General features: G+C 58.5%; 1 protein-coding gene across 3 annotated transcripts; it reads right to left on the bottom strand.

The window, feature by feature from the left end:
• Nucleotides 1-898: 898 nt before the first annotated feature.
• Nucleotides 899-10,928, bottom strand: LOC127054861 (chondroadherin-like). Of its 3 annotated transcripts, none has more exons than XM_050961201.1 (2): nucleotides 10,838-10,928; nucleotides 899-2,197 (listed from the first exon to the last, which is right to left on the bottom strand). In XM_050961201.1, exons 1-2 carry the CDS (start codon nucleotides 10,854-10,856, stop codon nucleotides 939-941), a joined length of 1,278 nt encoding a protein of 425 aa, XP_050817158.1. In that variant the 5' UTR covers nucleotides 10,857-10,928; the 3' UTR covers nucleotides 899-938. The 3 variants fall into 3 exon arrangements, with proteins under 3 accessions (XP_050817158.1, XP_050817157.1, XP_050817159.1); XM_050961200.1 differs by lacking the exon at nucleotides 10,838-10,928 and adding an exon at nucleotides 6,344-6,408; XM_050961202.1 differs by lacking the exon at nucleotides 10,838-10,928 and adding an exon at nucleotides 5,352-5,685.
• Nucleotides 10,929-12,114: the final 1,186 nt, after the last annotated feature.

Genomic DNA, 12,114 nt, shown 5'->3' with positions numbered 1-12,114 from the left:
CCAGGGCCTGATTCTCCTCCCACTCATGCCAGTTTTGCTGCCGGGTCACCCTAGTGGCTTTGATGGAGATATTCCCGACCTGCATCCTGAAGGCAGGAGCAGAACCAGCGCCCTGGCCTCTACCCAGACCCCAGGCCACGGCTGGGAACCTGGCAGAGGCCTGCTTGGGTCTAATTTTCAAGCCTGAGGGAGACCAAAACCTGACCCAATCCGTCCCGTCAGTGCCACCACCTCGTTCTTGGGGCTCGGCCAGGCAAGGGCTTCCCGCTCCCCATGCCTGCGACCTGTCTCCGGCTGCCCCCTGCCCGCGGGGTCGTGCTGACGGCTCCGTGCCCCCTGCTTGGTGCGCGCGTGGTGGAGCAAGAGGTGCTGCGGCTCCTCGACATGCTCCCTGCACTGCGTGCCCAGGCTGGCAGGAGCAGGGCTCGCAGCTGCCACAGTGCCGACCCCCTCGTCAGGAGGAGGGGAGCTGCGCCGCACCTGAGAGGGTCGGATGGTTTTCCAGGCCATTCAGGGAGCAGCACAAAGCCCTGCTAAGGATGGCTGGCCCTGACTGCCAGTTGCAGGCAGCTGAGAGAGCCTATGATGGGGTGCTGAGACTCAGGCTCCGCATTTGGGACAGACAGTGTTATACACTCCTGCCTGGTGGGAGTGTGTGGGAAGACCGGGCTGTGACAGGCAAAGGGGGCGGGGGGATTTTGGAAGGCAGCACGTCCCGCTCTGCAATGAGCCAGCCTAAGTCATTTTCAGACGTTTATACCTCATGTACAATTGCTCTCACTCCAGTCCAATGGATCGACATGACAACAGTCGTTTGAGTGACAAGCTATCCATTCACTGCCCTCCAGCTGCATCCTGCCCTAGCTCCCACCCTCTCCCACCCCCAGGAGCACAGGATACGGCCCCAGGTTCCCAGGACACCCCTCACTCGCCAAGCCTCAGTGCAGGTCAATGTTCTCGTACTCCTGGTGGTCGGAGTCCTCCAGCTCAATGGCAGGCACCAGGTTGTAATAATCCACTGCCTGGCTCATGTAGAGCTTCTCTCGGTCCACCGAGTCCTTCAGCACGTCCGTCACGCTCACGGTCTCCGCTTCCGGGTCGCTGCCCGCCAGCTCCTGTGCTGCTGCCGCCACCGGCGGTGCCCCCTCGGGGCCCGTCTCCTGGCTGAGGCTCCCTTCGTTGACCAGCACAAAAGAATTGTCCAAGGCCCCCAGCTTGATTTCCACCTCTTCATAGAGGTCCCTGTTGCTCCCCAGCAGGGCGGTGGAGGGCTTCAGCAGGATCTGGTTCCTCAGCAGCGTGTTCTTCTCACTCTCGGTGGGGGCAGTGGGCAGCTCACACTGGATGTAGTGGTGAGGCTCTGCCAGCCCCTTGGCACTGTTCCTCTCCACCGTGGCCAGGTGGCACTCCAGCCTGCGACTGAGGGTGTAGCCCGTCTTTCTCTTCTGCCTGCAAAAGCACCAGGCGACCAGGGCTAAAATGACCACCAGGGGCAGGCAGATGAAGAGGGCGGTCAAGCTGTGTGCCCGGCAGAGCTCCTGCTTACGGATATCTCGGATGTCCATGCTGCGGTAACGCTCTGGGGTGCTGCACACCACGACAGGGCCCTGCATGTCCCTGCTGGATGGCTCTCGGGGATACTTCTCCAGGTCACCAAACAAGGCGCAGGTGCAATCCCAGCTATTGTTGGTGAGGCTGAGCCTGGTGAGAGAGGGCTTAAAGACACCTGAGGGAAGGGAGGCCAAGTCATTGAAGCCAAGGTTAATCTCTTGGATTTGAGTGGAAGCTCTCAGGAAGGATTTGGGCAGCTTGCGAAGCTTGTTGCTGTCCAAATGAAGGACCCTCAATCGCGGGGCATCTTCTAGGAAACTTTCTGGAAGCTTTTCCAACTGATTGTGATCCAAGTGCAAGATCTCCAGCATGACGGGCGCAGTGGATGCATTGACAATGTCCAACACGCCGCAGTGCGAGAGGTATATCTCTCTCAGGCCTGTTACTCCACCAAAGAGGCTCCAGTCCAGGGAGTCAATTTCAGTCCCGGTGAAGTTCAAACAGCATGTCTGGAGGGCTGGAGCTGCCTGAAACTCAGAGAAGGCCATGGGTGTACTGCAGTTGCAGCCTTCTTCCACAGTTCCTAGAGCAAGTTGTGTGGCAAGCAACAGCCGAGTCCAGAGTATGAATGCCCACAGCTCGCGACCTATAGCAAAGAGGAGAGGAAAACAGATTAGTGATTTGTTCTGAGTAAAAAGAGGTCTGTAACTAACTCACAACACTGATCACCGAGTGAGCCTGCAGTTCGACCCGTTTAATGCAGGGGTGGCCAACCTGGGGCTCCGGAGCCACATGTGGCTCTTCAGAAGTTAATATGCGGCTCCTTGTACAGGCACTGACTCCGGGGCTGGAGCTACAGGCACCAACTTTCCAATGTGCCGGGCGGTGCTCACTGCTCAACCCCTGGCTCTGCCACAGGCCCAGACCCCACTCCACTCCTTTCTGCCCCCTCCCCTGAGCCTGCCATGCCCTCACTCCTCCCCCCCAGAGCCTCCTGCATGCCTCGAAACAGCTGATTGGGAGGTGCGGGGAGGGAAAGGGAGGCGCTGATCCGTGGGGCTGCCAGCGGATGGGAGGCGAGGGACGAGGGGGGAGCTGAAGGGGAGGCTGCTGACGTGTTACTGTGGCTCTTTGGTAATGTACATTGGTAAATTCTCGCTCCTTCTCAGGCTCAGGTTGGCGTTTAATGGATCAATTTAACTATTGGAGAATAGTTTCTTCCTTCAAAAACTTTCCAAACTTTATCTGTACAAGATTCACTTCACCCAGCTCTGAAATGTGGGTGTCTCTGGGGTGGAACCCCACACCGTACAGCAATTCTGCAAAGCAACTTAAGCTAGGAGGTGAAAAAGACTCCTATCCTAACCGAAATACAGGGAAACAGCGTGCAGGTACCCAGATGAGAACTTAGCAAAGGCTGACCCACTCTGCTGCTTTTCTGAAATGTGCCACGGGATCTTTAACAACAATGAATGTTCAGTGCCTCCTTTGTACATGTCATTGGAAAGATGGCATCCCCCCAGCAGCACACCACCCCCTACTGGCAATGCATGTTTAGCTACTATCGCTACTTACAGGTAATTTGAGGGATACACTATTGGTCACATCTTCCAAATTGTGCCACCTTTAGCATCTCACATTAAAACATCCTGCAGCAGGGGAGAGGAAGGGGTTGGGGTGACCCCCTGTCCTTCTTCTGAGCCCTAAATATCTGTGACCCACTAGCATCTCCCAGGTGCATCTGGCACGAATGGGGGGAAGAGGTGAGGGGGAACTGGCTGATTGGGAGGGACTTTCCTTTTTCAGCCACTAACTAAATTCACCCACCTGCTCTAGCCCCTTCCCAAGAATGAAATCACCTGCCCCCAGCACACTGTGGCCATCTAAGACCTCCCTCTGACTGAGCACGAGACCCGGGCTGGTTCTGGCAGGCAGCTGATGTCAAGCGTCTAATACAGTTTCTGAAGCAGCCCAGCCCCGGCGCAAACAAACACAGGTAGGAGCCTTACCTCTGAGCTGGCCAGACACTGCTGCTCTGCGAAGAGTTACCTGCACCAGGTAATCAGCTCTGCGCTCAGGAGCACTGGGGAACACCCTGATTACACCTGCTCCAGAGGAGAGCAGTTCCCCAGGCAACGGCTGGGCAAATGTGAGCTCTCGTACTGGAAAGGGGCGTGTGTTGTTCAAACCACAAAGACAACGTGTAGGAATCACCCTCCCCAGGGCACAGAGATTGACTGGATACCCATGACCCTGCAATACTTGGCCAACGAGTGATCCAGATTCCTAGGACCAGTGGCCTGGGGTCATCGGCGTCTATGCTGCTCCGACAGGACCATGGACTCAAAGGGCTCATCCACACACACACAGTACATTGCAGAAAGATGCCAGGCTGAGTTAGATCCTGCTGGGAGAGAAGCCTGTGGTTTCAAGGAGTCTAGGGATTTCAGACTTGATGCCCTCCACTGTCCTCTCCAGAAGATCCAGAGCCCCAGCTATCTGCCTGTTCCTCTTCTAGCAGCCGCATAAACTCCGTCCCATGGCTATGGCCATTCTTTCAGGGAACCAGCTGACCTGAGACCCTTCCGTTCACACCGGTGGTTGGAGGCATTTCTCTAGGATACTTCCATACAGCACAGCCACTTCTCTGAATGACAGCCAGCCAGGGCTTCCCCACGCAGCCTACGGGGGCAAATCCTGCTTCCCTGCCTTTGGTGCAGAGGGCCTTCAATACAGTGGAATCAGTGTGATCCTGCTAGGCAGAGCCAGGGGCACAATATGGAGAACTGCATAGAGGGGTCTGCACCCCAAGAATATCCTGGATTGGGGGTCCCTGCGCCCCAGCATGCAGGAGCGAGGGCGTAGCGGCAGGGATCTGGAACAGGTGGGCTCTCCTCCGGAGGTGACCTCACACTGTCTGCATGTACAACAACAGGACCAGAGAAATTAACAAACTCATATAACGAAAAGCCACCCAGGACTCCAGTCTGACAGGTCGGACCTCAGTGACCCGGAGAAGAGCTTTGGGCAAGCTCGAAAGCTTGTCCCTCCTACCAGGCAGTTGGTCCCTTGAAAGAAATGACCTCACCCCTCTTGAATCTCCAATATCCTGGGACCGATAACACTGCAGACAGGTCTGACCCTACCTTCTCTTCCACTCCACGGCCTGTTAGGATCCCAGCTATCCCAGAATGCCCTGCTATGGACAAACGGCCAACTCAGCGGGCAGGACTTTGTACTGATGGGCCACGGCAGTGCAGCGGGGGTAGTGGGTGTTGAAATCTAGATGCCAGGCTTTAAAGAGGACAAATCAATTCAGTGAAGCTTTACTGGCGTGACAAGCTATGCAAGCATTGCTGCAGGGAAAGAAAAGATCAGTCCCACAGGTCTCTGCTGGAGAGTGGGTTCGATCCGCCCAGGAGACGGCTGTATGCAGCGCTTGGAGTTATATGGGCGCTGCTTGGGTCCCCTCGTCTGGAGTAACCGGCGAAACCTAGTGGGTCCACTGGTGCATTGCGATGGTTGTGGGGCTAGGGAGGCCCATGCCCTGGCCTGTTTCCCCATTTAAGGGTCAGACGTTTACTGAGGAAGCATTCAGGGGGCTTGGGTGACTCCAGCTCCAATCAATCCTGCCCAGATACCAGCACCTGGGCATTGGTACCTCCTGGTGACTGGTCAGCAGCTTGGGCAGAACAGATTGGTGGGTGTTAGTCCAGTGCCCAGGAGCCTGAACTCCCCCCTTGGGTCAGGGTCGAGGTTGGCTGGCAGAGGTGTGTGTGGAAAGCTCCTCCTGTCGCTACCTATGTCCTGGGGAGAAGCAGGTCTTCAGTTCCCTGGGCTGTCAGGCTGGGCTCTGGGGGAGAACGTGCCGAGGGAGGTTTCCGAATGCTTTACAATGTCCGAGATGCAGGAAAGGCTCAGGAGCCGAACGGCTGGAGGGCGAGGAGGGAGATCCTTGGGAATCAAAGCCCCAGGCAGCAGGACCTGTGGTGCATCCGCTCATTCTCCGGAGCCAGCAGCACAGCTGGGGCCAGGGTGTCAGTCCGAGGGCTGGAGACAAAGACCCATCACAGCTGCGGTGCTGAAGGTAACACGAGCCCCAAGCCACGGTCACTGTTTCCTCTCTCCCCGGCTCTCTCTCCGCCAGGCCACACCGGGATGGCCCTCAGCAGTGGGGTTATCAGAGACCCCACCACGTCACCCCCAAATCCATGACTCCCTAGGCTGGTGGGAAGGTGATTCTACCTGGCGGTCCTGGTTCCGCACCTGCCTCTCCCCTCCACCCCCACCCTGCAGTCTTCTCTCACCCCTTCTTTCTCTCCATCCACTCCCAGCGCTTCTCTTCTCCCTTTGCCCCCCCGTCAGTTCTCATTCCCTCCCCCTGGACTCTCTGCCATGATGCCTCCTTATGGCAAGGCTCAGAGACCCTGGCCCTGGCCGCCTCAAGGCACAACAGGCGGAGGGATGACGGCAGGTCCACGCATAATGTCTCTGCTACACACCCCGGCCTGTGTCTCCAGGCCCTCAGCAGAGGGGCTGCCCATACAAGCAAGCGTTCACATGAGGACCAGGGATTTCCCCCAGGCTGCCCCCTCACCCCGTGCTTAGGAGGAGCTCCCTGGGAACATCTGCAAAACAAACTCATTCTCCCCCTTTAGATCCCTCCCAGCTTGCCATTGCCATGATGCCTCCGGATGACAGCTAATTCGCTGGTGTGCAGGGAGCCCTGCCTGTCACACTGGCCAGTGTTTCCTTTGTTCACTTGTACCCCACCTGACGTCTCTTGTCTTACATTGTAAGCTCTCTGGGGCAGGGGCCATCTCTTTGCTCTGCGTCTGTACAGCTCCGAGCACCACGAGGTCCCAGTCCTAGATGCTACATGTAACATGTATAGGAATAATACTGTATGCTGGAGACATTACAGGGCCCCGGGCTCCATTCCCTGCCATTGTGCGGGACAGGAAACGGCAGCACTTTGGCCAGTGTTCCGGTTACCGTCAGCTGGTCTGAGCAGGGGTGGAACAATGAACAATCTCTGCTTATCAGGCACACCATCCCCAGCGGAACTCCTGCTCAGCCAGACACTCCCTGGGCCCTTCCTGGCCGCTGCCCATGACGTCGGCTTTACCTCTCCGCCCTGCTCTCCTTAAAGACCCAGGCCTGGTTTTTGACCAAGAGCCTCTTACGGCTTAAACCCTGAGCAGGCTTGTTCTGGAAGCCGGGGTGGCGAGTCCTCAGTCATTCGATGTGGGAAAACGGGGCTCTGGTCCCAGCTGTGGGAAGGACTCTTGTGAGCAGATCTCACAAGGGACCGTGTGTTACTCAGCAACTTTTCCCTCTGCTAATTAAGAGGCAGTGTGCACGAGGGGTGTGCGTTTTTGTGTGTGTGTGCCTGGGCGGGTGGATGGCTCAGGGGACCAGGATGGGAGGCAGAGACCTTCACCTCCAACGCCAGTCGAGCCTGAGGTTGGGGGACATGGGACTTAGGCCGGGGGCCCCAGGGGTCTTTCACCACTAGGTGGCTTGTTCCAATCCAGCACAAGCCAACTGGCAATAACGCCCCCACCTCGAGCTGGTAGCCCCAGCAAAAGGCCAAGGACAGCGACCGACGCTGTCGCGGCTGGCGGGAGCCCCCTGCCGATGCCCTGGCTGTACCTGGCCATGGATACACCGAGAGCCCCAGGCTGCCAGCAGAGCAGCTTTCACCGGCCGGAAATTCACACTGAAAGCAGCCGTGGGGATGGGCTCTGAAAGGGGCCCCTGAGCTGCCTTCCTGGTGTGTTTTCCCTGCCCCGTAAGAGAACCAGGCCCCATGGCCCAGCGCTGCTCTCTTCCTCTCTGGGCTGAATCTAACAGGCTGTGGTACAAATCTGTCAAAACTGAGGCTCTCCCAGGAAACGTGGGGCCCCTGGGTGGCCTGTTAGCAGCTTTTCAAGGCGAGGAGCTTTCCCGGGAGGGGAGGGGAGAGCCAGCGGCAGCGCTGGAATCCTTCTCAGCCACGAGGCAGGTCCCTTTCCTCGCACTGGCTTTCTGTTTGCTATAGTGACACTGTTGTGTTTGGCGAGGCCTGTCCCCAGGCAATGGCCCAGGGCCAAGCGCTGGCTTTGATCACCTGAACAGGACACTGTGCCAGCAGTGGACTGGTCACCCCGCTCAGCCGACAGATCCAAACCTGGCCCCTGGGATGCCAGCTGCACACCGGCCCCGCCTAGAAACATTGGTTTTCTGAGACTGTCCCAAACATGAGCTCTGTGCAGCTGGGACCCGGCCATGGCAGAGGCTGGCGCTGCGGCTTTCCAAGCAGTTACCACCAACAAACTTCAGCCTTAACTCACGTCCCCCCATCCCCAATTCACTCAAGGGAGACCGCGTTACACGGCGGGGGAGCTGTGTCCCCCCATGAATCGCTCGGCTGAGGCCTCCAAGCTCGTTTCACTGCTGATACAAAACAGACCTCCTGAAGGAAGGCTTTAGAATGAACCAGATACTGCAGGGAAATGGACGGGCGAAAGGTGCTTGTTACTGAGGATCTGGTCAGACCATCTGGGCAGCCCTCACCTGATTTTCTGCAATGCCGAGTGGCAGCTAAGCCTGCTCAGCAGCTCTCACCGAGTCCCCGCACCTAGTTTTGGTTCCTCTCTGAGCCCAGCCCATGAGAAGCCTAGAACTGCTATCCCCTCTCCCAGACCCAGTGACACCCCTGCCAATTCAACTCTTCCCCCTCTGCGTGGCACAGAGTGGCACACACACCCAGCAGGGTCGTGGATGGCAACAGCTACAAGCAGCTCGCTGACACAGCAGGGAAGAGTGCAGCAGCAACAGGGTATCCAACCCGAGTGCAGCTGGACCCCAGCTCATGGTGATCAGCACAACTCCTGCTCTGTTCACGGTCCCTTCTGCCTCTGTAGGCCCCATATGGGGCTGTGCCACTGCTACCTGACACAGCCAGCCGGCATGGCCAGAGCACGGGGAGTGGAGCCGACTCATGGTACCTTCCCTCCTGCCTCTGAAGCACCGACTGGAACTCCCACTCGCTATGTGCAACTGCAGAAGCGGTCCCTTCCGCAGCCCGTTCCCCTTGGCTGGTTACAGCATGCTGCACTGCTGCTCCTCTCGGATCCCGGGGGGCCTGGTCTCTGAGCTGAGGAAAGCACTTTTTGCACTGACTTTTCACTGCATCCCCTTCCACCCCAGGCGCGTACTCATTGTCACAAGGGCTCCAGAGAATACATGGATCCTGGGTTTGCACCAGAGTAACTGAGAGCAGCATTTGCTTGACTTGTGCATGGGTGTACATGAAAAATCATTAAGGCTGTCACCAGGTTAGAGTCAGATTTCACAGACACTGGGCAAGATTTTCAGCAGTGACCAGGCCAGGGGTTCAGAGCCGGCCTTAGGGGAAATGGTGCCCCTGGCTCTCCGGCTCCCCGGCCCCTGCTGGCTCCCTGGACTCCCCATTGCCCCAGGCTCTGCTGCCTTCCCCGCACATTGCCCCGAACTTCTTTCTGCTACCTCGGTCCCCAGGCCTGCCCTATTTCTTGCCTCTTGACCACAGTTCCCTGGACAGTCACTCACCCGTAAGGCCAGCCCAAACTTTTTACCAGCACTACCCTGTTGTAATTCATTATTTCCTCCCAAGACCCCAGACAGCATGGAGGGCGCCATTTTGTAGAGCAGAATGGTCTCCTCCGTGCACTGTGGTCTCACATGGATGGTGCGTGCAAGGTCACAAAATGGCATCCTACATACATGAGGGGTCACCGCCACCCCATCTGCTGGGAACTGCTGGACTAGTGATTTAGGCAGCCAAACTTGCAATTTCTTTTGAAGAGGCCAGTTTTTCACAGGGGGGTGCTCAGCACTTCCTGAGAAATAGGCCTAGGGTGACCAAATGTCTGGATTTTATAGGGACAGTCCTGATTTTTGGGTCTTTTTCTTATATAGGCTCCTATTACTCCCCCATCCCCTGTCCCGATTTTTGACATTTGCTGTCTGGTCGCTCTAAATAGGCCCCCTGATGTGTTTCACTTTGGGCTCCCAAAATCACTAGCCACTTTTGAAAATCTTGGCCTCTGACAGCTACATTCTTGCAGCCCCAAAGTCCTACATCCCTTTTCAGCAAAAATGCACTTTGCACATCGCCAGCACCTTCCACCCAAGGGTCTCAAGGCACTTTACAAACATTCCCGAATATAGCTTCAAATCTGCCTGTGACGTAGGAAATTAACAGACTTCCCACCTTACGGAGACTTGCTCAAAGTTACAAAATGAGTCAGCGGCAGAAGTGGGAATGGTGCTTCACTTGCAATGAAAGAGCTGCTGGGGCTCAAGCCATTTTTTTATTTTCATAACTGAACTACCAGGTCCAGAGATGCCAGACCCTGAACTGCCAGACTCTGAGCTGCCAGACCCAGAGGTGTCGGGGCTCTGAGCTGCTAGGCCCGGAGGTGCCGGGCTCTGAGCTGCCAGGCCCGGAGGTGCCGGGACTCTGAGCTGCCAGACCCAGAGGTGTCGGGGCTCTGAGCTGCTAGGCCCGGAGGTGCCGGGACTCTGAGCTGCCAGGCCCGGAGGCGCCGGGACTCTGAGCTGCCAGGCCCGGAGGCGCCGGGACTCTGAGCTGCCAGGCCCGGAGGCGCCGGGACTCTGAGCTGCCAGGCCCGGAGATGCCGGGACTCTGAGCTGCCAGGCCTAGAGGCACTGGGGCTCTGAGCTGCCAGGCCCTGGCACAAATTAAACCCTGCTGATGATCAGAACGATTTTTTCCCAGCTCCTCCCTAGCAGCAAAATACCCGCCAGCCCCCAGCTAGACTGGGGCCCTGAAGCCTATTGACCCCGGAGGAAGAGCGCCCCCTATTGAGTCACCAGCCCAAGCGCTGGGACACCCAACCCCAGTTCCCCAGGCAGGGACGGTGCAGAGAAGGCAGCTGGTGCTCGGCTTTGGCCGGGGGAGCGGGGTCCCGGACAGGGAGCCTCGGGGGGAGAGGGGTCTCCGCGCCCGGCTGCTGGAGGGACCAGGTGGCCCCTGCCCTCGCCGTCCCCTGTGAACGGAGCCCAGGGAACACGCAGGCCCCTGTCCCTGGACAGCCCGGATCACGGACCCAGCCAAGCCCGAGCGCACCCGCTCCCGGCAGCGGGCCAGGGCCGGGTCAGTCCGCTCCGCGCCCACGGAGCCCAGGGGGGCGCGTAGTCCCCGGGCAGCCGGGGCCGATGGGGCGGGCGGCGCAGAGGGGCTGGAGGGGGGCGGACCCCGGTCCCGGGACAGAGCCCCCGGGCGGCCCTCACTCACCTCCCGCGGCGGGTCCCATCCTCCCGCGGGGGCTCTCCGGGAGCCGAGCGGCGGGGCCCCGTCTCAGGTGTCCATGCCGGGCTGCGCTCCGCGCTCGCTCTGGCCGGCCCTCCCGGGGTGTGGCTCCGCCTGGGCTCGGGCCGCCTGCGGAACAGAGGCGAGTAACTCCCCGCCCTCCGGGATTTCCCAGGCCGGTGCCCCAGAGCTGGTTCCCTTCTCGCCAGCTGTTCTCCGCACTCCCCTTCCCAGCCTCCCCCCGCACTCCCCTTCACTCCAGCCCCTTCCCCTTCCCAGCCTCTTCTCCCCACTCCCCTTCTCTGCAGCCCCCATTCTCCTTCCCAGCCCCCTCTCTAGCCCTTCTCCATAGCCTCCCCATATCCACCCCTCATTCCCCAGCACCCCCTTTTCCAGCCCCCGCAGTATGCAGTCTTCCTCTGGTTCCCCAGCCCTTCAATATCCAGCCCCATCCCTAATCCACAGCCCCACCACCTTCCTTTTTCAGTCCCCCAATATCCTGCACCTTCTTTCTTCCCAGCCCCCAGCATTCTCCTCTTCCAGCCCCCAACCTCCGCCACCACCCCCCAGCCACCGGAATTCCTCAACTTCGGCCTCTAGCCCCCCAACTCTCCGGCCTCTCTCCCTCCAGCGCCCGTGGCCCTGCTAGGCATCTGGCTAAAGTCCCCGACCCCGTGGGTGGTGGAAAGCAGCTGTGTGTGTCTCTGTGGGTCTATTTCACCTTCAGTGGGAACCCACCCAGAGCCTGGAGACACCAGCCCAGGCAATGTGCACAACTCCGTGACTGACGGAGGGGTGTAAAAAACGGGAGCCCTGGAGAGAATCTGCCCTGGGGAGGGTAATTAACCCCTGGGGCCCCACTGCCATTTTTGTGTACACCGGTGCTCCTGTGCAAAGGGCCGTAACTAGGAACGATGGTGGTGGGGGGGAACGGCAGGGGAACTTACGATGGGATTTGGGGTGTGGCAGTCGCGGCCCTGGGGGAGGGCGTGGCTGGGACCCCATCACTTGGGATAGACCAGCTGGACAGAGCACTTGGAATTGCACTGTAGGGCCAGGAGGAGCTCCAAGGGGGTTTCTCCATCTCTAGTTCCCTCCATTCCTGGTTCTGGGAAATGCAGGGGGCAGGATCTGACTGGCTGCTGACCCAAGGGGTGTCCTTCTGTCTGTGGCCCTGATCCTGCAAACACCCACTTGCTTAACTTGATGTACACAAGTATTTCTGTTGAGTTCAGTGGGACTAAGGCCTCAGTGGTATTTAG

The sequence above is a fragment of the Gopherus flavomarginatus genome, chromosome 7 (genome assembly GCF_025201925.1).
Source record: "Gopherus flavomarginatus isolate rGopFla2 chromosome 7, rGopFla2.mat.asm, whole genome shotgun sequence".
NCBI lineage: Eukaryota > Metazoa > Chordata > Testudines > Testudinidae > Gopherus > Gopherus flavomarginatus.
Note: the sequence above shows the minus strand (reverse complement) of the source record. Positions and strands in the feature narration are given on the sequence as shown.